At 46.8% G+C, this 26162-nt stretch overlaps 3 protein-coding genes across 6 annotated transcripts; 1 reads left to right on the top strand and 2 right to left on the bottom strand.

Annotated features, from left to right (window-relative positions):
• Positions 1-580: 580 nt before the first annotated feature.
• faimb (Fas apoptotic inhibitory molecule b) lies at positions 581-14480 on the bottom strand. The gene is made up of 4 exons (XM_015957891.3): positions 11197-14480; positions 5560-5788; positions 5411-5460; positions 581-853 (listed from the first exon to the last, which is right to left on the bottom strand). Exons 1-4 carry the CDS (start codon positions 11308-11310, stop codon positions 704-706), a joined length of 543 nt encoding a protein of 180 aa, XP_015813377.1. The 5' UTR covers positions 11311-14480; the 3' UTR covers positions 581-703.
• An 883-nt stretch (positions 14481-15363) lies between these two features.
• LOC107384566 (ras-related protein ralB-B) lies at positions 15364-17951 on the bottom strand. Of its 3 annotated transcripts, none has more exons than XM_054735417.2 (6): positions 17753-17951; positions 16846-16951; positions 16550-16731; positions 16247-16455; positions 15942-16116; positions 15364-15857 (listed from the first exon to the last, which is right to left on the bottom strand). In XM_054735417.2, the coding sequence occupies exons 3-6, from the start codon at positions 16661-16663 to the stop codon at positions 15753-15755; spliced, it is 603 nt and encodes a 200-aa protein (XP_054591392.2). In that variant the 5' UTR covers positions 16664-16731; positions 16846-16951; positions 17753-17951; the 3' UTR covers positions 15364-15752. The 3 variants fall into 3 exon arrangements, with proteins under 3 accessions (XP_054591392.2, XP_015813378.3, XP_015813379.3); XM_015957892.3 differs by having other exon boundaries at positions 17670-17951; XM_015957893.3 differs by lacking the exon at positions 17753-17951 and adding an exon at positions 17059-17576.
• Positions 17952-21132: 3181 nt separating this feature from the next.
• On the top strand, positions 21133-23755 carry LOC107384567 (inhibin beta B chain). 2 transcript variants are annotated; one of them, XM_054735401.2, is made up of 2 exons: positions 21133-21625; positions 22556-23755. In XM_054735401.2, exons 1-2 carry the CDS (start codon positions 21238-21240, stop codon positions 23389-23391), a joined length of 1224 nt encoding a protein of 407 aa, XP_054591376.1. In that variant the 5' UTR covers positions 21133-21237; the 3' UTR covers positions 23392-23755. The 2 variants fall into 2 exon arrangements, with proteins under 2 accessions (XP_054591376.1, XP_015813380.2); XM_015957894.3 differs by having other exon boundaries at positions 22613-23755.
• Positions 23756-26162: the final 2407 nt, after the last annotated feature.

Here is a 26162-nt window from a genome sequence, read left to right on the forward strand (position 1 = left end):
AGTTAATTTATTCCAACCGATATGTGACCGTTTATCAGAAAATAGCAACTTTAGCCTGCAATAAAACCTACAATATTTGTAACTATCTAAATCTAGTACTTCTGCATTGGGGTAGTATTCTAGATTATTTTTCTGACCTTCGGCCAGCTGCATTTGGAATAGTTTATTCCCCGTGACTGACTAAGATAAAATCTATTCATCACCTCTAGGGGCTAGTGAAAAGTCTACATCAGCCATTGAGTGAAAATGAGACTGCTCGGATAGATCCACCACAGAAATCTCTAAAAATATTTCCACAATCTTTTTTAAAGACTAAATTGACATTTTAAATTGGAACTCCCAAGATTTAGTAAGACATTATTGTCACCATTATTACTGTGCTTATTTTAAGGCATTAATTTTCAATTGGAAGTCGATACGATTTTTAAAAGGTCAAATTGTGATTTTGTTTTGGAAATCGATCTTCTCCTGTTCCGGTTTTGCCGTCTACTTAACAGCTGGACGCGTCTTCTCTCAGTTACTAAAATTATATTTCCTAGAGATTTTTCACAGAAGCTGGACACAAACAGGGACAATGCTGCTGACGTCAAATTTTATTAGATCTCTTCATCCGGATATAATCCTGTTTAAAAATGATCCAAGTGTCCAAAATCTAAATGTCCCATCCTGTGTAGTTGCTCCAGATACGGCTCGGTTCCGGTTCCTAATAAGCCAGACCCGGTACCGTCTCTCCATCCAGCAGTAAACGGTGAACGATGCCGCTCCTCTTCCTCCCGCTGCTGGTGGCCTTGATGCAGCAGTCGTGACCCCCCACCAAGAACCGTGTCTCGGTTCCGTCGTCCACGAACTCTCCCTGTGGACAGAAACCAGCAGAGCTGCAGGTGGGGGACCAAGATAAACCGGAAATAACATAGGCCAGGAATGAGCAGGAAAAAACAAAACAAACAAGAACATATAAAAGGTAAAAGTCAAAACAAGACGATTTAACCAAACGAGTCTTTAAAAAATACTTCTGGATTTCAATAAACATCATGGGAGGAAAGGAAAAAAAATATAACATTAAAAACCAGGAGCCTCATTTATCAAGCTTGCTTACACACAAAACGGGGTCGGAAAACTGCATAAGCAACTTTCCACGCAAACTTTGGGATTTATGAAAGAAAACGTAGCGGAAAAATGTGCACAACTTTAAGTTGACTAAGGACCTGGCTTACGCACATGTTGGACATAGAGAGCACCTGCAGTGCTGCTGCTGAGAAGATACAATTATGAAATCCTGCAGCATTATCACTTGTACTGCTTCGTTTTCACACAGAACAAGACCCCCCCCCCCCCCACACACACACACACACACACACACACACACAGCCTGAAGCGCAGAATACGAAGTGCAGAATATCAGCAGGGGGACAGATTGAGACAGAATGTCATGCGTCTACACTGTAGACTCTACAGTGTGTGCCCTGTCACTGTGACTCGATTGATCATGCGCCCTGGCAGGGGAGATTGCCGTTTGGGTGACTGGTTAGTGTGCATGACTCTCACCCGGGATTCTGTGGATCAAATCCTGATTGGACCAGTTTTTTTTTATATCCGCCACAGATCTCTCAGAAGAACTCAGCATTGACGGCTTCAGCAACGCTGTGCCACTCCGTGGATTTTCTCTTGTTTGTTTTGCAAAAGCACTTCCTTTCATTTCTCCACCTCACCCACAGGTACCTCCATTTCTGCTTCTGTGAAATTGCGCTTCCTTGATCCGCCTTGATCTGCGGTCGCCATCGTCATTGGCGGAGCGCTGCAACAGCCGGCTTATGTACATGCATGAGATCCACACGGCACTTTGCATTGACTATTTATGGCAGGAAGTGGGCGTGGTGAGGGCGGGATGTGACTAAAAAGCAGCTGAGAAACATTCTAGTTAGTCTCAGATTTATAAAGCAGAGATTGCGTGCAGCTGTGCATATTCCATATTTGATAGATCACAAACCTACTTGGCGTAAGTACATTTTTTTTGCTGAGCTCAAGTACGGTTTTAGTAAGGATTCTACACAATGTTAGATAAATGAGACCCCTGGACCCAAAACTAATGACCTGAAAAATGCATAAATAAATAAATGTGACAGTGGAGGAAAACTTGGAATTTTTTTTAAACAGGAAGCGTCTTCGGGGGAAAAAACTGGTTTAGAAAATAAAAGTATCCCAAAATCAGTAAAAAAAAAAATCTCGTCTCGTCTCTCGTCTCGTCTCGTCTTCCTCCGCTTATCCGGGTCCGGGTCGCGGGGGCAGCATCCCAACTAGGGAGCTCCAGGCCGTCCTCTCCCCGGCCTTGTCCACCAGCTCCTCCGGCAGGACCCCAAGGCGTTCCCGGACCAGATTGGAGATGTAACCTCTCCAACGTGTCCTGGGTCGACCCGGGGGCCTTCTGCCGGCAGGACATGCCCGAAACACCTCCCCGGGGAGGCGTCCAGGAGGCATCCTGACCAGATGCCCAAACCACCTCAACTGGCTCCTTTCGATCCGGAGGAGCAGCGGTTCTACTCCGAGTCCCTCCCGAATGTCCGAGCTCCTCACCCTATCTCTAAGGCTGAGCCCGGCCACCCTACGGAGGAAACTCATTTCGGCCGCTTGTATCCGCGATCTCGTTCTTTCGGTCATTACCCAAAGCTCATGACCATAGGTGAGGATTGGGACGTAGATCGACCGGTAAATCGAGAGCCTGGCTTTCTGGCTCAGCTCCCTCTTCCCCACGACAGATCGGCTCAGCGTCCGCATCACTGCAGACGCCGAACCAATCCGCCTGTCGATCTCCCGATCCCTCCTACCCTCACTCGTGAACAAGACCCCGAGATACTTAAACTCCTCCACTTGAGGTAGGACCTCTCCCCCGACCCGGAGGTGGCAAGCCACCCTTTTCCGGTCGAGAACCATGGTCTCAGATTTGGAGGTGCTGATCCTCATCCCAGCCGCTTCACATTCGGCCGCGAACCTACCCAGCAAGAGCTGAAGGTCAGAGCTGGATGAAGCTAGGAGGACCACATCATCCGCAAAAAGCAGAGACGAGATTCTCCTGCCACCAAACTCGACACACTCCACACCACGGCTGCGTCTAGAAATTCTGTCCATAAAAGTGATGAACAGAACCGGTGACAAAGGGCAGCCCTGGCGGAGTCCAACCCTCACTGGGAACAGGTCCGACTTACTACCGGCTATGCGGACCAAACTCACGCTCCTCTGGTAAAGGGACTGAATGGCCCTTAACAGAAAGCCACCCACCCCATACTCCTGGAGCGTCCCCCACAGGGTGCCCCTGGGGACACGGTCATAAGCCTTCTCCAAATCCACAAAACACATGTGGATTGGTTGGGCAAACTCCCATGCCCCCTCCATCACCCTTGCAAGGGTATAGAGCTGGTCCACAGTTCCACGGCCAGGACGAAAACCACATTGCTCCTCCTCTATCTGAGATTCAACTATCGATCGGACCCTCCTCTCCAGTACCTTGGCGTAGACCTTTCCAGGGAGGCTGAGGAGTGTGATCCCCCTATAGTTGGAACACACCCTCAGGTCACCCTTCTTAAAGATGGGGACCACCACCCCGGTCTGCCACTCCCTAGGAACTGCCCCCGATGACCACGCAATGTTGTAGAGACGTGTCAACCATGACAGCCCTACAACATCCATAGCCTTGAGATACCCAGGACGAACCTCATCCGCCCCCGGGGCTCCGCCGCTGTGTAGTTGTTTGACTACCTCAGCAACTTCTGCCCCCGAGATCGGACAGTCCATCCCCAGGCCTCCCAGCTCTGGTTCCTCCTCAGAATGCGCATTGGTGGGATTGAGGAGCTCCTCAAAGTATTCCTTCCACCGTCCGACTATAGCCTCAGTTGACGTCAGCAGCTCCCCATCCCCACTGTAAACAGTGTGAGCGAGTTGCTGCCTTCCTCTCCTGAGGCGCCGGACAGTTTGCCAGAACCTCTTTGGAGCCGATCGATAGTCTTTCTCCATGGCCTCACCAAACTCCTCCCACGCCCGAGATTTTGCCTCGGCAACTGCCACTGCTGCACCCCGCTTGGCTATCCGGTACCTGTCTGCTGCCTCCGGAGACCCACAGACCAGCCACGCCCTGTAGGCCTCCTTCTTCAGCCTGACGGCTCCCCGAACCTCTGGTGTCCACCAGCGGGTACGGGGGTTGCCACCACGACTGGCACCGGCCACCTTACGGCCACAGCTAGCAACAGCCGCCTCGACAATCGCAGAGTGGAACAAGGCCCACTCGGACTCAATGTCCCCCACTGCTCTCGGGACGTGGTCAAAGCTCTGCCGGAGGTGGGAGTTGAAGACCGTCTTGACAGGTTCTTCTGCCAGGCGTTCCCAGCAGACCCTCACTATGCGTTTGGGTCTGCCAGGTCTACGCGGCATGTTCCCTTGCCATCTGATCCAACTCACCACCAGGTGGTGATCAGTTGACAGCTCCGCCCCTCTCTTCACTCGGGTGTCCAAAACATACGGCCGCAGGTCAGATGATACGACTACAAAATCTATCATCGACCTGTGACCTAGGCTGCCCTGGTACCAAGTGTACCGGTGGGCATCCTTATGTTCGAACATGGTGTTCGTTATGGCCAAACTGCGGCTTGCACAGAAGTCCAATAACAAAACACCGCTCGAGTTCAGATTAGGTGGGCCGTTCCTCCCAATCACACCCCTCCAGGTCAAGCTGTCATTGCCCACGTGAGCATTGAAGTCCCCCAGCAGGACAATGGAGTCCCCTGATGGAGCACTATCTAGCACTCGTCCCAGGGACTCCAAAAAGGATGGGTACTCTGAACTGATATTTGGCCCATAAGCACAAACAACAGTCAGGACCCGTTCCCCGACCCGAAGGCGCAAGGAAGCTACCCTCTTGTCCCCCGGGGTAAACCCCAACACACAGGCAGAGAGTCTCGGAGCTAACAAAAAGCCAACCCCTTTTTTTTTTATTTTATTTTTTTTTTTTTATTTTTTTTTTTTTAAATAAATAAATAAATTTAAAAAAATGTTGGAATTTAGAATTATATTGTGAATTTAGTTAATCGGTCAAATAAATAAACACCATAAATAAACAAGTGATACAAGAACATGTTTAATAAATATATAAATCTGACCTATGAAACCTTTTTTTTTTTCAAATAAAAGCGTAGTTTTAGAAAAACATACATCATATGAAGAAAGTCAAACCTACAATTCTTCTTTCTTGAATGAACTAGTCTAAAATATGTAAAACGTGTTGGTTTAAAAATTAAAGCAGAAATTGCCGTTGGTGTTTGATGGTTATGTTACTGATAATCAAAAATAAAATTTTATTGACTTTTTCGTGGCTGTCTATAGACTCAGAAGCACAACTTGTTGCTTTAACTCAAGTCTTTCTCACCATTGTGTCCATTTTCTGTCCGTTGCACCAAACATCCATAGTGTCCTTTTCTGTTGAACAAAAGGAAGTTTAGTCCAAATCTTAAATTCTCTCAAACTTTGTTCACCTGAGCTAATCTCAGTCTGAGCTGGTGTTTCTGCAGAACTCACCAAGGACCACCCTGTAGTCTGCCCCGTCCATCTGGAACACCCAGGTCCTGGTGGCCTTAGCTCTATTGTTAATGAACTTCTGGAGACTCGTCCCGTCTATGTTGAGTGAATACTCGTAGGAGAAGCCGCCGATGGCCTCGATGTTGATGGTGGCTTTAATGTCGGAGCTGCCCACGGTAAAGGTCTCCTTTCCAACCAGCTTGAACATCCAGTCTTTTCTGATGACTTCCTGTTGAGAGGACATGTTCAGGACACACCTGTCTGTCAGCTTTAGTTGCCATGGTAACTGCTCTCTGTGTGGCGCTACAAGTTGGATTGATAGTCTTTAGTTTTTGTGAATCATTCTCTGTGAAATACTGCACTGAGCCGAAGTTTAAACGTTAGGCATCAAGAGCGGAACCTGAGGAACTCCAGGAGTAATTACTGGTGTTTTGATTGGATAATTTCACTGGATTCCAGAAACATTTGTTATTCTGCAGGAATGTGATGCGATGTGACACGAAGATACCAGCATGCGATAAAACGTCCTATGTCTGGATGAGTTGAAGGTAGAATCTTTTAATGTCCATCCATCCATCCATTTTCACCCGCTTTTCCGGAGTCGGGTCGCGGTGGCAGTAGCCTAAGGCGAGAGGCCCAGACTTCCCTCTTCCTAGCCACTTGGGCCAGCTCCTCCGGGGGAATCCCAAGGCGTTCCCTGGCCAGGTGAGAGACATAGTCCCTCCAACGTGTCCTGGGTCTACCTCTAGGTCTCCTCCCAGTTGGACGTGCCCAGAAAACCTCACCAGGAAGGCGTCCAGGAGGCGTCCTGACCAGATGCCTGAGCCACCTCAACTGGCTCCTCTCGATGTGGTGGAGCAGCGGGTCTACTCCGAGCCCCTCCCGGATGACCAAGCTTCTCACCCTATCTCTAAGGGAGAGCCCAGCCACCCTACGGAGAAAACTCTTTTCGGCCGCTTGTATCCGCAATCTCGTTCTTTCGGTCACTACCCAAAGCTCATGACCATAGGTTAGGGTAGGAATGTAGATCGACCGGTAAATCGAGAGTTTCGCCTTCTGACTCGGCTCTCTCTTCACCACGACAGACCGGTACAACGCCCGCATCACTGCAGATACAGCACCAATCCGCCTATCGATCTCACGCTCTAGTTTTCCCTCACTTGTGAACAAGACCCCGAGATACTTAAACTGCTCCACTTGGGGCAGGACCTCATCCCTGAACCGAAGAAGGCATTCTACCCTTTTCCGAATCAAGACCATGGTCTCAGATGTAGAGGAGCTGATTCTCATCCCAGCTGCTTCACACTCGGCTGGGAACCGCTCCAGCGAAAGCTGAAGATCACGTTCTGATGAAGCCAACAGGACCACACCATCTGCAAAAAGCAGAGACCTGATCCTCAGACCACCAAAATGGATGCCCTCCCCACCTTGGCTGCGCCTAGAAAACCTGTCCACAAAGGTTATGAACAGAATCGGTGACAAACGACAGCCTTGGCAGAGTCCAACTCTCACTGGGAACGAGCCCGACTTACTGCCAACACTTACTGCCGGGGACCAAGCTCTGACACCAGTCATACAGGGACCTAACAGCTCGTTTCAGAGGACCTGGTACCTCATACTCCCGGAGTACCCTCCACAGGGCCTCCAGAGGGACGCGGTCAAAAACCTTCTCCAAATCCACGAAACATATGTAGACTGGTTGGGCAAATTCCCACGCACCCTCCAGGATCCCCCTAAGGATATAGAGCTGGTCCAGTGTTCCACAGCCAGGACGAAAACCACATTGCTCCTCCTGAATCTGAGGTTCAACAATCTGACGGACCCTCCTGTCCAGAACCCCTGAATAGACCTTACCAGGAAGGCTCAGGAGTGTGATCCCCCTGCAGTTGGAACACACCCTGCGGTCCTCCTTTTTAAATTAGGGAACCACCACCCTGGTCTGCCAGTCCAGTGGGACTGCCCCCGATGTCCACGCGATATTGCAGAGCCACATCAGCCAACACAGCCCCACAACATCCAGAGCCTTAAGGAACTCCGGGCAGATTTCATCCACCTCCGGAGCCTTGCCACAGAGGAGCTTTTTAACCACCTCAGTGACCTCAGCACCAGAGATTTGAGAGGCCAACCCAAAGTCCCCAGACTCTGCTTTCTCACTGGAAGACATGTCGGTGGGATTGAGGAGGTCAAGTATTCTGCCCACCGATCCACAACGTCCTGAGTAGAGGTCAGCAGCACACCGTCCCCACTATAGATAGTGTTGGTAGCGCACTGCTTTTCCCTCCAAGGCGCCAGATGGTGGACCAGAATCTCCTCGAAGCCGTATGGAAGTCTTGCTCCATGGTCTCACCAAACTCCTCCCATGCCCGGGTTTTTGCCTCGGCGACCACCCGAGCCGCGTTCCGCTTGGACTGCCGGTACCCATCAACTGTCTCTGGAATCCCACAGGCCAAAAAGACCTGATAGGACTCTTTCTTCAGCTTGACAGCATCCCTATCCGCCGGTGTCCATATTGGACACCTTCCGCCACACACTCCATTTCACCATCTCCCCACTAGGTGGCACCATGGTACTACCAAATATATATAAACTGGGCCCGGCTGAACAGTATATTGTTTCATCCCTCTACTACCTAATATATATCACTATATTACAAGGTGTTTTTTCTTGGAATGCTGTGTTCTTCTTCCTCCATGCATAACGTCTCTTGTTATGACCAAATAACTCGGTTTTAGTTTCATCAATCCACAGCACCTTATTCCAGAATGAAGCTGGCTTGTCCAAATGTGCTTTGGCAGCTCTGTTTGTGCTGTGGGCGGAGAAAGGGCTTCCTCTGCATCACTCTCACATACAGCACCTCCTTGTGTAAAGTGCACCTAGTTGCACAGTGACTCTATCTGCAGAATGATGTTGTAGATCTTTGGTGCTGGTCTGTGGGTTGACTGACTGTTCTCTATTCTTCTCTTCTGTTTATCTGAGATTTATCTTGGTCCTCCACTCGGAGCCTTAACTAGAACTGTGTCTGATGTCTTCCATTTCCTCAGTATGTTCCTAACCGTGGAAACAGACAGCTGAAATCTCGGAGACAGCTTTCTGTATCCTTCCCCTGAACCACGATGGTAAACAATCTTTGTTTTCAGGTCATGTGAGTTGTTTTAGACCCCCATGATGCTGCTCTTCAGAGAATATTCAAAGAGGAGGGAAACTTACAATACTCTTTCTCATAACTGGATTCACCTGTGTATGGAGGTCAAGGGTCACTGAGCTTATCAAACCAATTTTGAGTTCCAGTAATTAGTTCTAAATGTTTTGGAATCAATAAAATGACAACAGCGCCCAAATTTATGTGCCTGTCTAATTTTATGTACACTATTGCTCAATTTCTGTAAATCCTAGGGACACTGCTGCTGACCACTTAACATTCTCCCTCTCCCAACAACATTTTACTTTCTTTAAAAAGCAAAGTGCAGGTTCTTTTTTTTAATTAATATAAAATGTGGTTCAGAAAATACTATTTGAAAAGCTTATTGTGAGTATTTTGTTTTACAATAATTTTGAGTAAAAAGTGACCTTTTGTAGCAAAGCTTTAAAAATCGCTTTTTTGTTTTTTAAATCTTAACCTTGGACATAAAGATTCATCTAGTTAATCTGTTTTACTATTTTGTTACAGTCCCCTATCGGCACAGACTGAGGAGCGCATGCGCACGTGTGGGAGTGCATGTTTATGAAAAAAAAAATTCCCATCTCACCCTCCGAGGGTGGTCTCATCCTTCCAAGCTGGGGTCCTCTCCCAGAGGCCTGGGAGCTTGAGGGTTATGCGCGATATCTTAGCTGATCCTAGAACTGCACTTTTCTGGACTGAGAGGTCTGATGTTGTTCGTGGGATCTGCTTCTGCTTCAGAAGCTTTACAATTTTAAGACTGCTGCATCCCTCTGCAAGATATCTCACTATTTTTGACCTTTCTGAGCCTGTCAAGTCCTTCTTTTGACCCATTTTGCCAAAGGAAAGGAAGTTGCCTAATAATTATGCACACCTGATATAGGGTGTTGATGTCATTAGACCACACCCCTTCTCATTACAGAGATGCACATCACCTAATATGCTTAATTGGTAGGCTTTCGAGCCTATACAGCTTGGAGTAAGACAACATGCATGAAGAGGATGATGTGGACAAAACTCATTTGCCTAATAATTCTGCACTCCCTGTATATATATATATACACACATATATATATATATATATATATATATATATATATACAGAGAGAGAGAGAGAGAGACTTTTACACAAGAAAGTCACTACCTCAGCATCAGGTCTAGGTACGTCCTCAAACGCTGGCACACACTCTGTGATTGACATCTGCACATAAGTGGATGTCTAACACTACTGGCTAATGCTGAACAATGGGGCAGGCTTAACAAAAAAGAAAACATTTACATGTTACCTACATTATATCACAGTTCAGGGTAAGACTATGAAATATGAGGATTTATAAAAAACAAAATCTAACATAATTCCTGAAAGGGGGAAGACTCTGGATTGTAGCTTGAATCTGATTTTAGAATTTTTTTTAAGTTTCTTTTTTTTTTCCTGACTTTAAACCCGGAAATCCAAATTGTAACCCCGGCTTTCCACGGGAGCCGTCAGCAGCACGTTACTGCAGCAGCACGTCATAGCTGCTGATAGGAACCGCTGTGGTCAACAGAACCTTTTCCACCGGAGCCGTCAGCAGCGCGAGTCGGCCGCGTCTCAGGAGCAGCATGTCGCGGCCTTTACGCGCCGGTTCTATTTCCTACGCGCGACGCCTCTGAAACGGGTCAAGTTCGACATTTTTGGGGAAGGAAAGACAGGAAATCGGACGCGGAAATGGAGAGAAGCTTCCGAGATTTTCAGAATAAAGAACGTACTGCCTTCCGGTCGCTTTACTTTAAAAAAGGTTACTAACTGTGCGGCCCCGTGAGAAGTTATCACCTAGCTAGCGGTCTCCTTTGTTTTTCAGGTCCGTATTGGCGATTATAAAACGGACAGAACATAAAAACACAAATATTTTGGAGTCATGTTGTAGTTTTCTCCTGCTTGTTGTTGTGTTTACTGACGAAGTCACTCGTGTGACTTCGTGCTCTGTCGGTGACAGCTGCTCCCCTGCTGATTCGCGTCTCGTGGGAAGGGCCAAGCAGCAGCTTACGCGAGCAAGACGTGCTGCTGCAGTAACATGCTGCTGACGGCTCCCGTGGAAACCCGGGGTAAGATTAAAGTCAGAGTTCTGAAAAAAAAAAAAAATCAGAATTGGGGGAAGCGAACCAAATCCTCTTCTGCAGAAACTCACTGCTGTTCTGATTTTCTTAGATATGTGAAGTCATTAAAACTGCTTCACTGGTTTCAAATTCACATTTGAAGCCAAGGTACGGATGAATTCTTTGCATCACAGATGTAATTATTTATGTTTCATGCACAGTGAATGTTGTGGAAGTCATTTATTTACATCTGTTAAATGAATGAACACCCTGATGTTCTGGTAGAATCCACATCAGCAGCAGGTTCTACACCTGGACCATTTCTAATGAAATGCTGCAACCTTGGACTCAGTCCCCAAGTCAGAACCACCTACGTCTGGTACCGGGCACAAGCTGGACCTCACCTTGCCATTGATGTAAACGATGCGTTTCCCTGTGGTAGTCCCATGAGCAAACTCGATCCTGTAGACGCCGTCGCTCAGAGCCACCTCCCACACCGCCACCACGTCTCCACACATCACCCCGGACTCATGAACTCACCTCGGCCCAGACGGTTCTGTGGCTCTGAACGGGTCGTGGTCCTGCTGCCTCAGCGGGAGCTTCGTTACTCTAAGAGGCTTAAAGCCCTGAGCTGGTGATCTGGACCGGGTCAGGACTCATCGTTCTGCTGAGCCCAGCAGGAGCTTCTGTCCTGGAAAAGTTTCCTTCTGAGGGTTTCTCCAGTCATCAGATGATTTATACTGGTTAAAGGTCGAAAGACTCCAAAATAGTTGTAACATTTTAAAAGGTGCAATTTGTGAGACTGACATCCTGTGGACACACGTGGTTACTGCAGTCCATTTTTAAGCAAAAGTGTGACTCGCTCCCTTTCTGTGAGTTTCATGGCTGTAGTCGACTGTTTATTTAATAATTGAGGCGTCGTTTATTTTATAAACTTTTTTTTAAAAAATCTTACCTGCTGCGGCACGTTCGGCGTTTGCTTCCTGCCTTTCTGCTCAGCCGCCGCTTTAGCTACGAGGCGCATGCGCAGTGGTGGCCATCCAGATCAGCCTTCATCACCGGAAAAAAACATGGTGAGTGGGCAGCGTAGCTCAAAAGTCTGGGAGAGTTATACGAAGACCAAAGAAAGGCCCATAGAGTGCTAAATCTGCAAAGTGAAACTCTCCTTTCACTGAAGCACATCGGCGATGCACGAGCACCTTAAGAGGAAGAACGTCACGGTGGAGAACGAAGAGTTGCCTCGGTAAGTTTACCTCTTGATAGCTGCTAACATAGGTGTAGCAACACCAGTAGCAGTGGTGATGTCATTACCTTTAGAACACGTTTGTATGTCACGTATTTTTGCTCTAATTACAAACACTAATGATTTATTTCATCCTTCTACGTTGCAGTGGTAATAAAAGTGCTCCTCTTCAATGGACGAGTTTGTTATGTGCATACCTCAGAAAGCTAACGACCTGACCGAGGCCATTGTGGTCACGAGACTCCTGTTCATGGTCGATGATCAAGGTTTCACAGAGATGACCAAGCAGCTCATCCGAGGTTACCACGACAACTACCTACCAGGCAGATCCCATTTCACCACCATGATGGAACAACCTGTATGTGTGTGTGTGTGTGTGTGTATGGTCCCACATCCACGTCTCCTTATCTCTATAGCTTCTTTTATCCATCTTTTGTATTTCTGTTGTTCGGTGTTTATGATCCTTGTGTTGTCCCAGTCCATTATATGGTTTTTTCTTGTGCAGTGATCTGTTACGGCTGACTTCTTTATTGTGCTTTCTGCTTCTTGTTTTGCTGCTCTTGTGTGTTTTCGACTTGTTTCTTTCTCGCACTCCTTTCTATGTTCTATTGTTCGTGTGTTGAGTTGGCGTCCGGTTTCTCCTATGTATGTTTTATTGCAGTTTGCATGGGATTTCGTAAACGACTCCACATTTAAGTCCTACTGACATTTTGTCTTTTGGGTGCACTAGTCTGTTTCTAACTGTTGTGTATGGTTTTGCTGGTGTGTTTATGTTGTGTTTTTTCATTGTTGCTCTTATTTGTTCTGTTATGCCTTTGATGTATGGTAGGGTTATCACTGGTTTTGGTTCTTGTCTTTCTGGGTTGCTGGTTCTTTGCTTAGGTTGTCCTTTTCTTTCTGTTGTTGTTTGCTGTTTTCCTTTCTTTATTTCCCATGTCGGGTATCCGCAGGTCTTTAAAGCGTGTTGTATGTGTTCGTCCTCTTGTTTATGGTCTCTTCTGTTATTATGTTTGCTCGGTGATATAATGTTCTGATTAATGACATTTTGTGTATGGTGGGGTGTTCTGATGTCCATAATAGATATTGATCTGTGTGTTGGTTTCCTATATGTGTTTATGTTTAAGGTTCCGTCGGTCTGCCTGGTTATTTTCAAGTCCATAAATGCTATACTGCCTTCTGTTTCTGACTCATATGTGAACTTTATGTTGCCTGTGTCGTTAATGTTATTTAAGTGTTGTGTTGGTGTTTCTGTTTGTCCTTTTGGTATGATTTCCAGTATGTCGTCTACGTAGCGTTTCCATAGTTTTATTTTGCAGTTGGGGGGGAGGGGGGGGGGCAGTGGCTATGGCTTTTTGTTCCAGGTCTTCCATGAAAAACTCGCACAGGGTGGCTGATAACAGGTTACCCATGGCGAAGCCTTCCAGTTGTTTGTATATTGTCATTGTGTGTGAAGTAAGTGGAGCTAGCTACCAGTCCTATCATTTGTGCTATTTCATCTGCTGTGAGGTTTGTTCTTTTGTGTAAAGTCTTGTCCTGTCTGATTCTGTTAACTACTATGTCTATGGTTTTTTGGGTTGGTGTCTTTGGGAACAGGGATGTGACGTCATGTGAGATGAGTATGTCGTTATCTTCTATTGTAATCCTTTTTAGTTCTTTTGCCAGTTCTATGCTATTTTTGCAACGTTGATCTGTGTTACCTAATAACGGGCTGATGATTTTGCTGATTTCTTTTGCCATGTTGTATGTTGGTGTATCTATGCTGTCTACTATTGGTCTAAGTGGAGTGTTTTGTTTGAGTATTTTTGGAGTTCCATATATTCTTGGTGTTATGTTTGCTGTAGGAATCCAGTGTTTGTACATTTTTTCTGTTATTTAGCCTTTTTCTTGTAGTGGCTTCAGTCATTTTTTCATATTTTTCTTACTGTTTTCTGTTGGATCTTTTAAAAGTATTTTTGTCATCTAACATCTGTTTCGTCTGTTCTTTATATTTTTATTTGTCCATAACTACTGTGGTTCTTCCAAAGATGACAGATCATTTGCTGCTGTGGCCCCCAGACTCTGGAACTCTCTCCCCCTGATCCTGAGATCAGTGTGAAATGGAGCGTATGGAAACCCATCGTCCAATATTTCTATGTTGATGTTCTGGATGCAAACATAGTTTATTTAGAGTTTCTTTTTTACATTAATGGTATTTTTTTTTTACAGTAAGATGCCCAAATTTTTATTTGAGACTCACCGAACGGCCTTGAATTCACAGATAAAAAAGATGTGGGTTCAACTTTCATTTCGGAACAATTTTTCAAGCAAGGGAAGGGAATGACCTGAGCATGCAGGAGGACTGACCCATCATAAACCTTTGTCGGCTGTGCTGAAGAGAAAGGTACGGAACCACATTATTTAATTAATTAGCTGCGCGTTCTCCTGTCCTCTGTCCTCCCCCCCCCCCCCCCCACACACACACACACACAACTGTCTCAGCTGTTATTTTCATTAAGGAGTGTGCACGTACAGCATGCATGCCTCGTGAACGAGCCTACTATTGAAGCAGCCGTTCCACTTTTGGCCTGAGGGGGCAATCGCGAGCATAAAAATTAAACTCCGTAAAGTCCCTTTAAGCATCAAAACTGTTTCTTTGTGTTAAGTCTTAACCAACTTTATTTGACATAACAGAATTATTAATCTGGTAAATAAACCAACTTTAATATATTTTATCTTTACGGTAAAGCAGACCCTCAGAGCTGTCGACAGTCCCCGATTGCTGACGTGTGGACCAGTCGTGCTACAGAGGCGTACCTTGGTGTGTTCCGCCATTTCCTGAGTTAAGACTGGAAGAAGAAGCGCTTCAACCTTCACAAGCCATTTATGTGTACAGTTACTCTTTGGTTTTAGGTGCCTACCTCTATTTAACTGTAGCATTCGTATTAACAGGTTACAAAGTTAATTACAAGTTATTTTATAAGCTATCATCATGTTTTTATTATTAGACGGCACATAGCTGATCACACTTAAGGACTAGAAGCTAATGATGGTATATTGGAGCATCCTGGGGGATAACTTGATTAGTCAACTACTAAAATAGTAGTTTGTGGCTGCCCTAAACAACTACCACTGACTGTTTGCAATGTTGATGTTTTATCTCCACAAAAAACACAACACAAGAAATCTGTTGTGTGGTAGAGTCGCTAATGCTAATGGTTAGCTTCTACTAGTCCGGACGTTCTCTGCTGTTTCCTGAACGTTAAAACAGCTTTTCCAACAAAACTTGAACTGAAACAAGTAAAAGTTACATTTCTGTCCGAATTTACTCTTCAGAAGACCCAGAAACTAATTTGTTTGTGCATTCATTTCCTTTATTTTAGTGACATTTATTTCCTACAGAGATGCCTATAAAGTGGAATCAGTGTGCTTTTATTTTGTAAACCTGATGGTTTTTGTGTTCCTGCTGGACCCAGTCGGAGGTCACAGGATCAGGACTGATGCGTGTGATTATAAAATAATTCCCTTTCAACTCGTGAAGACGGAGACATCGGGAAGGAGGGGAAGATAAATATAGAGGAGGCCTCCTAGGACTAAACAGGAAGTAGAGTCTGGGAACAGGAAGTGGAAGTGTGTGCAGAGGAAGAGTGTTGAGTACCAGCTACCGCTGGACAAGAGGTCCGTTTCAGTCTGTCTTTGGTTCACCTGGGCCCCTTTGGCCCCACCCACAGTTGGTCCTGCCTACAGAATGTAGCAGCGCTTCTTCTTCTTGGCACTCGGCCTGTTCTTGTCTTTGCTCTCAGACATCTTCTTTTTCCGGACCTCCCTCATCAAGTCAAAGAAAACCTGCAGGACCGAGAGCACGCCTGCTGTTAGACCCGGGTCCTGGTCCAGGAATCTTACCCTAAAGAATCCTGGTCCCAGACTCACCTTGTCCACGTTGGCTCTGGTCTTAGCTGATGTCTCCACGTACTGGATCCCCCACTCAGAGGCCTTAGTGGTGGCCTCCTCCCCGGAGACCTGCCTCCGGTCCTCCAGGTCTGACTTGTTCCCCACCAGGAGCAGAGGGATCCCCTCCTCTTCCTTGACCCGCAGGATCTGCTCCCTAAAAAAAAAAAATAAAAAATCAGGAAAAACCTTCAGGCCAACTTGGGTTTGGCTTGGACCGCGACCCGAACTCGGATTCCGTTTCTGTCAGGTCAAAGGCGCTGACGATTTAGAGGTGAATCGGGAACCTGAACTCAGACGTGGCCGTGAAGGACTCGTGCTCTGTGATGGAGAAGACCAGCAGGAAGCCCTCCCCACTGCGGAAGTAGTTGTCTCTGATGGCGGCGTAATCCTCCTGTCCCGCCGTGTCCAATATGTCGATCTGGACATCCTCCCCATCCAGGACCACCTTCTTCCTGTAGCTGTCGGCTTTTGTGGGCTCGTAGTCCTCTACAAACTGTACACACACGCACGCACACACACACACAGAGGAGGACTGTGTGTGACAGAGGCAGAGAGGATCGTGGGAAATGTGGTCCAGATGGACTCACCTCATCATACATGAACTGGAGGGTCAGAGCAGACTTCCCCACCCCACCGCTGCCCACCATGATCACCTTATGGAGGACCAGCGAAGTCTGGCTCTTGGTCTTACCAGAGGACATGTCTCTGGTCTGGGTCAGTCCAGTGAATCACAGCTCCTCCACAGGTCCAAAAGGTTCTGGTGGGACCACTGGGCCCAGATGAGAGAGATGGCAAAGATCAGACAAAACAAAACAAGAGGTCAGGGACAGGGAGAAGGTTTTGATTTGAACTGGTACTCTCTAAAGTATATATCAGCCTTTACCTGACTGGAAAAACCCAGTTCTGGTTCTGGATGCTGCTGGAGGGAAAGTTCTGGTTCTGGAGGAGGAAAATAATGATCCCAGACAGGAAGCCAACAGTCCTGAATCCTGCAGATGAAACACATCCAGAGCAGATTAATGAACCCTGGGAGGAGCTGGTACCACCCAGACACCATCAGAACCAAGCCCAGCTTAATAAAACCACCATGACCCACAGCCTGCTTCAGGACCCTGGAGCACAAAGTAATGTTTAAAGACCCTCTTCTGAGGCTGACCCAGCCCCACTGGACCCACGGACAGTCCTGGGAGATCTGGATCCAGAGGAAGGTCTGTTTCCTGGTTCCAGGCCAGTCCAGGTGTCAGATCTGGTCCACTCAGCTCTTATCGCAGAGTGCTGGTGCTGCTGGGAAGTGACCCACTCGACCTTTAGAATGTAGTGGGTCTGGGTCAGCTCGGAGCTCAACAGGTAGCCCAGCACAGACCCGGATCAGGAACTAGCAGCTGGTCTGGCGACACTCCACTTCCTCTCTGACACAACCAGCTGACAGCTGGAAACCAGTTCCAACTCTAAACTCACTTCTGCTCTTCCACGTTCCCGCCTCATCTCTCACCAACGACTCTGATTGGCTGAGCGGCAGCCGGAACTGCCCAAGGGAGGATGCTATTGGCTGTTCCGCGCGTCGCTCACGCCACTGTTAGCTAAGCAGTGAAGTGGAGAGATAAGGCTCCCTGGGGGAGTTCAGTGAAAACGGCAGTAAAAAGCTCCTGATGGAGGCGGAGGCGGTAAACGCTGCTACCACCACCCGGATAAAATCACTTGACTAACCTGGTCACGCGTTCTCCCGTCGCTCTCACACAAATCAGCCTCAGAAAACTTTTACAAGTTGGTCATTAAACCGAGCGCCCCACCTTCTCCCGGACCTAAGGATCGTCTATCCCCGCGAAGATGCACCTCAGAACCCGGAGAGGCTGGTTTACAGACTCGGTTTTCCCGGTGGTTCCCGCCACAGCCAGCTGGTCAGAAACGGAGCAGAAAGAACAACTTATAAACTATCCGCTGTTTGATGTCAGAACGTCACGTTAATAGATTAACTGTTCCGCTAAAAGACTTAAAATGATAAAAAATGGAAACGGAGTGGGACGTCATACGTTTTTACATCTACAAGGAGGCATATAACAGGAAGTGACGACACGAAATTCCTTTTGTTTTATATCTGGTTTAGAAAAAATACTTTATACGTATATTAATTAGGATATTAATTATTTTACTTATTTTATTCTAAATAGGGCTTTTAGATAAAAAGTATGTATATGTTTACATGTATTCATAATTTAATACAGATCATATTTTATACATTTTCTGTACATACAAATTGTGTTTGTTTGATTGCTATGTAGTACTATTTTTGTGTCATCTTTATATTCCTTTTGCTGCAAGAGCTGTGTGACACTTACATTTCAGAAGCTCCGAGGATAAGAAATTAAAACATATCAATTACAAAATAGGAGAAAACAACACAACAGGTTAACTTTCAGTTAGCAAAGCTAGACAAAACGCTGTGTCAAAGATTTACAGCTTTAACATTTCAGTAAACAATTGACACAAAGAAACAGGCTACGTCCAAGTTATATAAAGTAAAAGAATATTACCTGAAAATTAAATCAGTTCAATAAAGAAATTACTAAAATTGTGAGAGGAGCATTGTTTTAGAAAGAATAACAATCAAACAAAATATAGCAACGCTAAACAAAAATAAATAAAACACTCTTTGTAGTTTTATCCAGTGGACGGCAGGGGGCGGCGTTTGACCGCTTTGACCCGTCTGAAGCACCGTCTGCTTCCTGCCTCAGCCTCAGCTGTCAAATACCTTCACTGTCAAACTCATCCCGACCTGTTTGCATGTTGTTTAGATAATCACGGAGGTCAGAGGTCACCTCCGCTGCCATCTGGTCTGATTTAGTTTTTACTAGCAAATATGGAAACGAGTCCTGACTTCTGATTGGACAGGGCTGAGGGGAGCATTTGCCTGCAGACTTGTTTAGATGTTTGGATTTAAAAAGAGTTTCCTCCATCTGTGTGTCTTTATTTTTTATTGTTTGTTTTAATTTACAGTACAAAAACAACAATTGGCTGACAGGAAGACACGTTTAGTTGAGTTTTAGAAAGCAGATTTTATCAGTGGATTTGTGATAGGGTTAAATACTGAAGGACTGAATGTGAATGAAAGAAAGAAAGGTGCTGTGTGTTGGTGCACACCCATTAATGCTGGCAAAAATGCAACATGAACTAAAACGAATCAAATAACTGGTGAAACAAAACTAATTATTGGTCATTTAGATCATTAATACCGGGTCCGTGGTTTTAGAGGCTTAAGGTGATTTCTGGAAGAAAAAAAACCTGTGTCATATAAGAGCCAGCTGGACTTTAGTGGTTTAAAACTTAATATGAAGTGTTGGATGGATGGATGGATGAGTGGGTAGATGGAAGGATGGATGCATGTTAGATGGATGGGTGGTTAGATGGATGGATGGATGGATGGATGGATGTTAGATGGATGAGTGAATTGGTAGATTAATGGATGGATGAGTGAATGGAAGGATTGATGATGTTAGATGGATGAGTGAATGGATGGGTGGGTGGTTGGATGGATGGATGGATGGAGGGGTGGATGAGTGAATTGGTAGATTAATGAAGGATGAGTGAATGGAAGGATGGACGGATGTTAGATGGATGAGTGTATGGATGGATGGATGGATGAGTGGATGAGTGGATGGGAGGACAGATGTTAGATGGATGGAAGGGTGGATGGATGTTAGATGGATGAGTGAATTGGTAGATTAATGGATGGATGAGTGAATGGAAGGATTGATGATGTTAGATGGATGAGTGAATGGATGGGTGGGTGGTTGGATGGATGGATGGATGGATGGAGGGGTGGATGAGTGAATTGGTAGATTAATGAAGGATGAGTGAATGGAAGGATGGACGGATGTTAGATGGATGAGTGTATGGATGGATGGATGGATGAGTGGATGAGTGGATGGGAGGACAGATGTTAGATGGATGGATGAGTGGGTGGATGGATGGATGCTGGGTGGATGGATGGGTGGGTGGGTGGATGGGTAGATGAGTGGATGGAAGGATGGATGGATGTTAGATGGATGAGTGGATGGATAGATGGATGAGTGGATGGGAGGACAGACGTTAGATGGATGAGTGGGTGGATGGATGGATGCTGGATGGATGGGTGGGTGGGTGGGTGGATAGATGGATGCATGAATGGATGGGTAGATGAGTGGATGGAATGATGGATGGATGTTAGATGGATGAGTGAGTGGGTAGATGGATGGATAGATGAATGGATGGATGGGTCAATGTTAGATGGATGGATTGGTGGGTATATAGATTGATGGATGGATGGATGAGTGGGTGGCTGGATGCATGGATGGATGGGTCAGTGTTAGATGGATGGATTGGTGGGTATATAGATTGATGGATGGATGGATGAGTGGGTGGCTGGATGCATGGATGGATGGGTCAGTGTTAGATGGATGGATTGGTGGGTATATAGATTGATGGATGGATGGATGAGTGGGTGGCTGGATGAATGGATGGATGGGTCAATGTTAGATGGATGGATTGGTGGGTATATAGATTGATGGATGGATGGATGAGTGGGTGGCTGGATGCATGGATGGATGGGTCAGTGTTAGATGGATGGATTTTGGGTGGGTAAATTGATGGATGGACAGGTGGATGGGGGATAGAAGAATGAATGTTAGATGGATGGTCAAGTGGGTGCATAGATGGTGAATGGATGAATCCCTCTTGTTGATAATAAATTCACGTGAACATACTTTCTACAATCCGTCTCCCGAGGGCGTGGCCCCGCCCTCCTTACTTTAGACCCCTCCTTCCCGCGTATATAACAATTATCAGTGCGTAAAGCCATGTACTTTTGATGCACGCCGGGATGGTGCTGCTACTATGCGCTTCTCTGACACACCTCCGCCTCCTCCTCTTCCTCCTCGTGTTCGTCCTCCATCAGCGGCCTTGTGAAGAGCTCGGTTCTGGTTCTGTTCCATGAGAATGCTCCAGGAGGCTGCGACTCTGCTTCTTGCGATTGTTTTGGATATGTTAACGGAACATTTAGAGGTTGGATCTGGCTGATGAAGATCTGACTCAAACTGTACTCTGTGTCAGAATGATGAAGATCTAATGATGTAATAAGTCACTTCAGAAACAGAATGATCTTTCAGACAAGTTGCATCTGAGCGCCTGACGCATGGTACCGGTCGGGTCTGAGGGGATTCTTGGATCAGACTGATCACTTTTAGGATTCAGACTCTTCTAACCAGAGAAGAAGTTCTGATTCGCTGCTCTGGGACAGAAAATGACCCTCCGGATCCTCCGACTGGGTGTTCTTGTCGCGTGCGTCCTCTCCAGTCGCTGCGCCGCCGTGAACGACGCAGAGGCGCACCAGGAGCTGCGGGACACCTGCGCGTCCTGCGCCGCCCAGCCAGAGGACCCCGAGTCCGGACGCATGGACGGAGACTTCCTGGAGGCTGTGAAGAGGCACATCCTGAGCCGGCTGCAGCTGCGGGACCGGCCCAACATCACGCACCCGGTTCCGAAGGCTGCTATGGTTACGGCGCTGCGAAAGCTGCACGCGGGGAAGCTGCGCGAGGACGGCCGGGTGGAAATTCCGAATTTGGACGGACATCCAATGAGCAACGAGGTTCTGGAGGAGAGTTCGGAGATCATAAGCTTCGCCGAAAAAGGTGAGCTCGTGTCCATTAAGAGGTTCTGGAGCCGAACCACTGATCAGAGAGCGGAAGCATAAACCTGATGTGTTTGTTGTGTCTGAGACAAAGAGGATTAAAGATGTGATCTCAGCTCTAAACACACGAGAGGTCTAGTCCAGCACCTGATGCTGCTCTGGTCCTGGGTGACCCAGGGATGTGGTGCATAGCAGCACTGTTGCCTCACAGCAAGAAGGTCACAGGTTCGAATCCCAGCTGCAGCTTTTTTTGCATGGAGTTAACATGTTCTCTCCATGCGTGAGTGGGGTTTCCTCAAATTTCCTCCCAGAGACCAAAAGGTCAGCAGGTCATGCAAGGAAACTCTAAAGTATCTTCCCTGTCTGTGAGTGAGTATGTGTCCCCGAGTGTCCCTGTGATAGACCAGAGTCTCCCACCTTTTGCCTGTATACTGATGGGGACCACCTCCATGAGACCCTAGTGAAGCAATTTAGGTGCCTTCAGGTAAGCATCTGCCCAGAAGATCTCAGCAGCTATTCTATCTGCAGACCTTCATGCTCAAGAGGTCTGAGGAAGCCTAGGGGGTGTGGAGAGGCATAGATGTGTGTGTGTGTGTGTGTGTGTGTGTGTGTGTGTGTGTGTGTGTGTGATTATCAGGTTTCTGCAGAGCTTGATGATCTGCTGAACAGGTGATCCTACCACCGACTCAGGTCTCATAAGGTTACTCTGGTAATACCGGTGTCTGCCAGCAGGAGGGAGTAGCTTCTCCATCGGACAGTCACCCGAAAATATAAACTTTGTTTACAAACAGAAGGTGTCTTTGGTTGGGTCGGTGGATGGGGTCCCAGTACATTTGGGGTGCTTTGGTGGGAGGGTCCGGTTGGGGTTCTGATCAGTTTGACTCATGGATGTGAGACATCTCACCATCTGAACTTGTCTTTATTTCCTTAGAAACCTTCCATGTGGTTTTTGAGTCAACCTGTGATGAATTTTGGTTCTGCTCCTCAGATGACCTCGTCATGTCCAAATCCAGCCTCTTCTTCCTGATCTCCAACGAGGGGAACCAGAACCTCCAGGTGACCCGGGCCACCCTCTGGCTGTACTTCAAGCTGCTGCTGCCTATTGTGGAGCCGCGTGGACGGAGGAAGGTGATGGTAAAAGTTTACTACCAGGAACCAGGCTTTGGCAGCAAATGGGACCTAGTGGAGAAGCGGGTGGAGCTGAGACGCAGCGGCTGGCATACCTTCACCCTCACCAGCGCTGTCCGTTTGGCATTTGAGACCGGCACCGATAGGCGACAGAATCTGGACATACGCTGCGAGGGCTGCGAGACTGAGGGAGTGGTGCCGGTTCTGCTGGACCTGAGCGATGAATCCCACCGGCCCTTCCTGGTGGTGCGGGCCAGGCAGGCCGAAGGTCAGCACCGGATCCGGAAGCGAGGGCTGGAGTGTGATGGCAGTAACGATCTGTGCTGTCGTCAGCGGTTTTATATCGACTTCCGGCTCATTGGCTGGAATGACTGGATCATCGCACCATCTGGGTACTTCGGGAACTATTGTGAGGGGAGCTGCCCGGCCTACATGGCCGGCGTTCCCGGTTCTGCATCTTCCTTCCACACGGCGGTGGTGAACCAATACCGAATGCGGGGCATGAGTCCTGGGTCCATGAACTCTTGCTGCATCCCCACCAAGCTCAGCATGATGTCTATGCTCTACTTTGATGATGAGTACAACATTGTGAAACGAGATGTTCCCAACATGATCGTGGACGAGTGTGGCTGTGCCTGAGTCTCCGGTTCTGAATCTCTACATGGATATGAAACAGAATATTTATGGAGAAACTAGCACATCCTCCTCATCCTCACGGGAAGAGGCGTGTAAATATATTTATCGTGTTTTCTGTCCAGACAGACGGGAACCTTTTCCAGTTGGAAAACAATCATCTCCTAGTCTCCATCTCTGAGATGGAGAGAAGGCCGGTTGATCTGTTACTGAGCAGAAACTTTGATCCTTTTAGAGCTCTGTCGACATTCAGCACTTCATTCTGACTGCTCCACCACAAGTCCAACTTCCTCTAAAGAAAGACCCGATCCAGATCCTGGTCCTGGTCCTGGAGGAAGAACATGTCCAACTCTAGTCTAGAGGTCTCTATTTGAAGCTCAACTCACAGACGTGGGTTTATCTAAACAGCTTTATGTTTTATTGTTATTCAGCTGCTGCGAAACATCAGGGCGATTTCAGGAGAAGACTTGAATCTAAGGACGGTTTGGTCCAAACCACTAAAAGGATGAGAACTCATAACCACCTTCTGGTCCCAAATGGTTCCTTCTGCTGACAGACGGAACGTCAGAAGGTATAAAACAACCAGAAGCTGATATCTGGTTTTTATTTATAGGCAAAGACCTTCCTCCCAAAAAGCCTTCCAAAGCCGTTAGTGGTTCCTCCTTGTGTCCCTCAGTCCTTAGAAAAGAAAACATCAGCTATGCAATGTAGAGTCTGACCCATGTGTTGCCTAGAAGCGGGACAGACTATCACCTGGACCCAGAAGGTGAGAGGGGTCAGTAGAGGTCAGGTTCAGATTCAGGCGGGAGGTCGTTATGAGAATGACCTGCTTGTTTGTGTTCTTGGACAGAAGTTTTGCAAGATGTTACTGGATGAAAAATAAAACAAACATCACATACCTTAAAACACAAACAAAGAGGGAAAATCAAGTACAATCAAAGGAAACTGTGATTTTAATATCCTAACAGAAACCTGGAGACCTGGTGCGCCTCGTGATTTTTATCTTGAGAGGCGCTATAGAAAAGATCTTTTCTTTTTCTTCTTCTTCTTCTGGTGGAAGACTCGAGTCATCAGATGACTTGTTGTGTTTTCTGAGACCGGTCTCCCCTGTGAGTGAGGCGACCCGGGGCTAATGCTGACCCACATGTGGATCCTGAACCAGGTTCTTAATGACTGGGTCCCTGTGGAGTCCCACTGCAGCACATTAACACACTTTAACACAAACTTCAAAGCCTCAGACACTTTGAGCGACTTGCTATCCTTCAGGTCTTCATACCTGACCCCCGACCCTGGCCCTCTCGACTCCTCCCCAGACTGAGCATTAATTGGATTATTTGCACTGTGTGATGATAGAATTATTTTTGTAGAACCCAGGTGGACTCTGTTGGGATGTTTGACCAAAGAGCGGCCTCAGACCACAATATTTGTTTGCAACTGTTGGAAAAGAAATGTCCTAATGAGGCTTTTAAGGGCTTGTTGTGTCTGACTCCAACTCAAACACGAGTCTGACTTTTGAGGTTGTCTATGAAGAAACTTAAGTTTATTAAATTCAATCAGAAACAGTTGTGTGTTGCATGTTTATCAGTCAGGACGTTGAGCTGGTTCCATTTGATTTATTCACATGAAGTTTAAATTATTTTCTGATTTCTTTAATATTTTACATTAAACAACTTTAAGAAACACGTGTTTTAAATGTGTTGTAGGAATAAATTGGATCGGGTCAAATAAAGTATATTTCTTCAAATCAGTGTTGAAATGTTCAGATAATTTAGATTTCATACGTTTCTCTCGATCTTTTAAAGTGTGTTTTTCCCCAGTTTTTATCACCTGTTTTAACTTCTTATGTGAAAATTTGTATGTAAAATAGTTTTTCAATTACAGATATAAAAGCAGGATATTATTCTACAAGCTAACCCTGGATATGGGTAAATAAAGTTTAATTAATAATAATAATAATAATAATTATTATTATTATTATAGCCGATTTACCGGTCGATCTACGTTCCAATCCTCACCTATGGTCATGAGCTTTGGGTAATGACCGAAAGAACGAGATCGCGGATACAAGCGGCCAAAATGAGTTTCCTCCGTAGGGTGGCCGGGCTCAGCCTTAGGGATAGGGTGAGGAGCTCGGACATTCGGGAGGGACTCGGAGTAGAACCGCTGCTCCTCCGGATCGAAAGGAGTCAGTTGAGGTGGTTTGGGCATCTGGTCAGGATGCCTCCTGGACGCCTCCCTGGGGAGGTGTTTCGGGCATGTCCTGCCGGCAGGAGGCCCCCGGGTCGACCCAGGACACGTTGGAGAGGTTACATCTCCAATCTGGTCCGGGAACGCCTTGGGGTCCTCCCGGAGGAACTGGTGGAGGTGGCCGGGGAGAAGACGGTCTGGAGCTTCCTAGTTGGGATGCTGCCCCCGCGACCCGGACCCGGATAAACGGAGGAAGACGACAACGACGATAATTATTATAATTATTATTATTATAACAACAACGACAGGTCAGAAAAGGGTAGAATGCCTTCTCCAGGTCAGGGATGAGGTCCTGCCTCAAGTGGAGTTAACGTATCTTGGGGTCTTGTTCACCAGTGAGGAAAAAATAGAGCAGGCGGATTGGTGCTGCATCTGCAGTGATGCGGGAGTTGTACCAATCTGGCATGGTGATAAGAGAGCTGAGCTGGAAAGCAAAGCTCTCGATTTACCGGTCGATCTACATTCCTACCCTCCCTTATGGTCATGAGCTTTGGGTAGTGACCAAAAGAACGAGATTGCGGATACAAGCG

The sequence above is a fragment of the Nothobranchius furzeri genome, chromosome 3 (assembly GCF_043380555.1).
Source record: "Nothobranchius furzeri strain GRZ-AD chromosome 3, NfurGRZ-RIMD1, whole genome shotgun sequence".
Lineage (NCBI taxonomy): Eukaryota > Metazoa > Chordata > Actinopteri > Cyprinodontiformes > Nothobranchiidae > Nothobranchius > Nothobranchius furzeri.

Excerpts from the sequence above, each read along its gene's own strand:
- LOC107384566 (XM_054735417.2), bottom strand. The coding sequence starts at position 16,663 with ATGTCCTCTGGTAAGACCAAGAGCCAGACTTCGCTGGTCCTCCATAAG. Across the intron at positions 16,117-16,246 it reads ACGGCCACGTCTGAGTTCAG|GGAGCAGATCCTGCGGGTCA; the intron begins GTTCCCGATTCA and ends TTTTTTTTTTAG. Across the intron at positions 15,858-15,941 it reads CCAGAGCCAACGTGGACAAG|GTTTTCTTTGACTTGATGAG; the intron begins GTGAGTCTGGGA and ends TCGGTCCTGCAG.
- LOC107384567 (XM_054735401.2), top strand. The coding sequence starts at position 21,238 with ATGACCCTCCGGATCCTCCGACTGGGTGTTCTTGTCGCGTGCGTCCTC. Across the intron at positions 21,626-22,555 it reads CATAAGCTTCGCCGAAAAAG|AAACCTTCCATGTGGTTTTT; the intron begins GTGAGCTCGTGT and ends TTATTTCCTTAG.
- faimb (XM_015957891.3), bottom strand. The coding sequence starts at position 11,310 with ATGTGTGGAGACGTGGTGGCGGTGTGGGAGGTGGCTCTGAGCGACGGC. Across the intron at positions 5,789-11,196 it reads TCGTTTACATCAATGGCAAG|GAAGTCATCAGAAAAGACTG; the intron begins GTGAGGTCCAGC and ends TCCTCTCAACAG. Across the intron at positions 854-5,410 it reads GACAGAAAATGGACACAATG|GGAGAGTTCGTGGACGACGG; the intron begins GTGAGAAAGACT and ends TTCTGTCCACAG.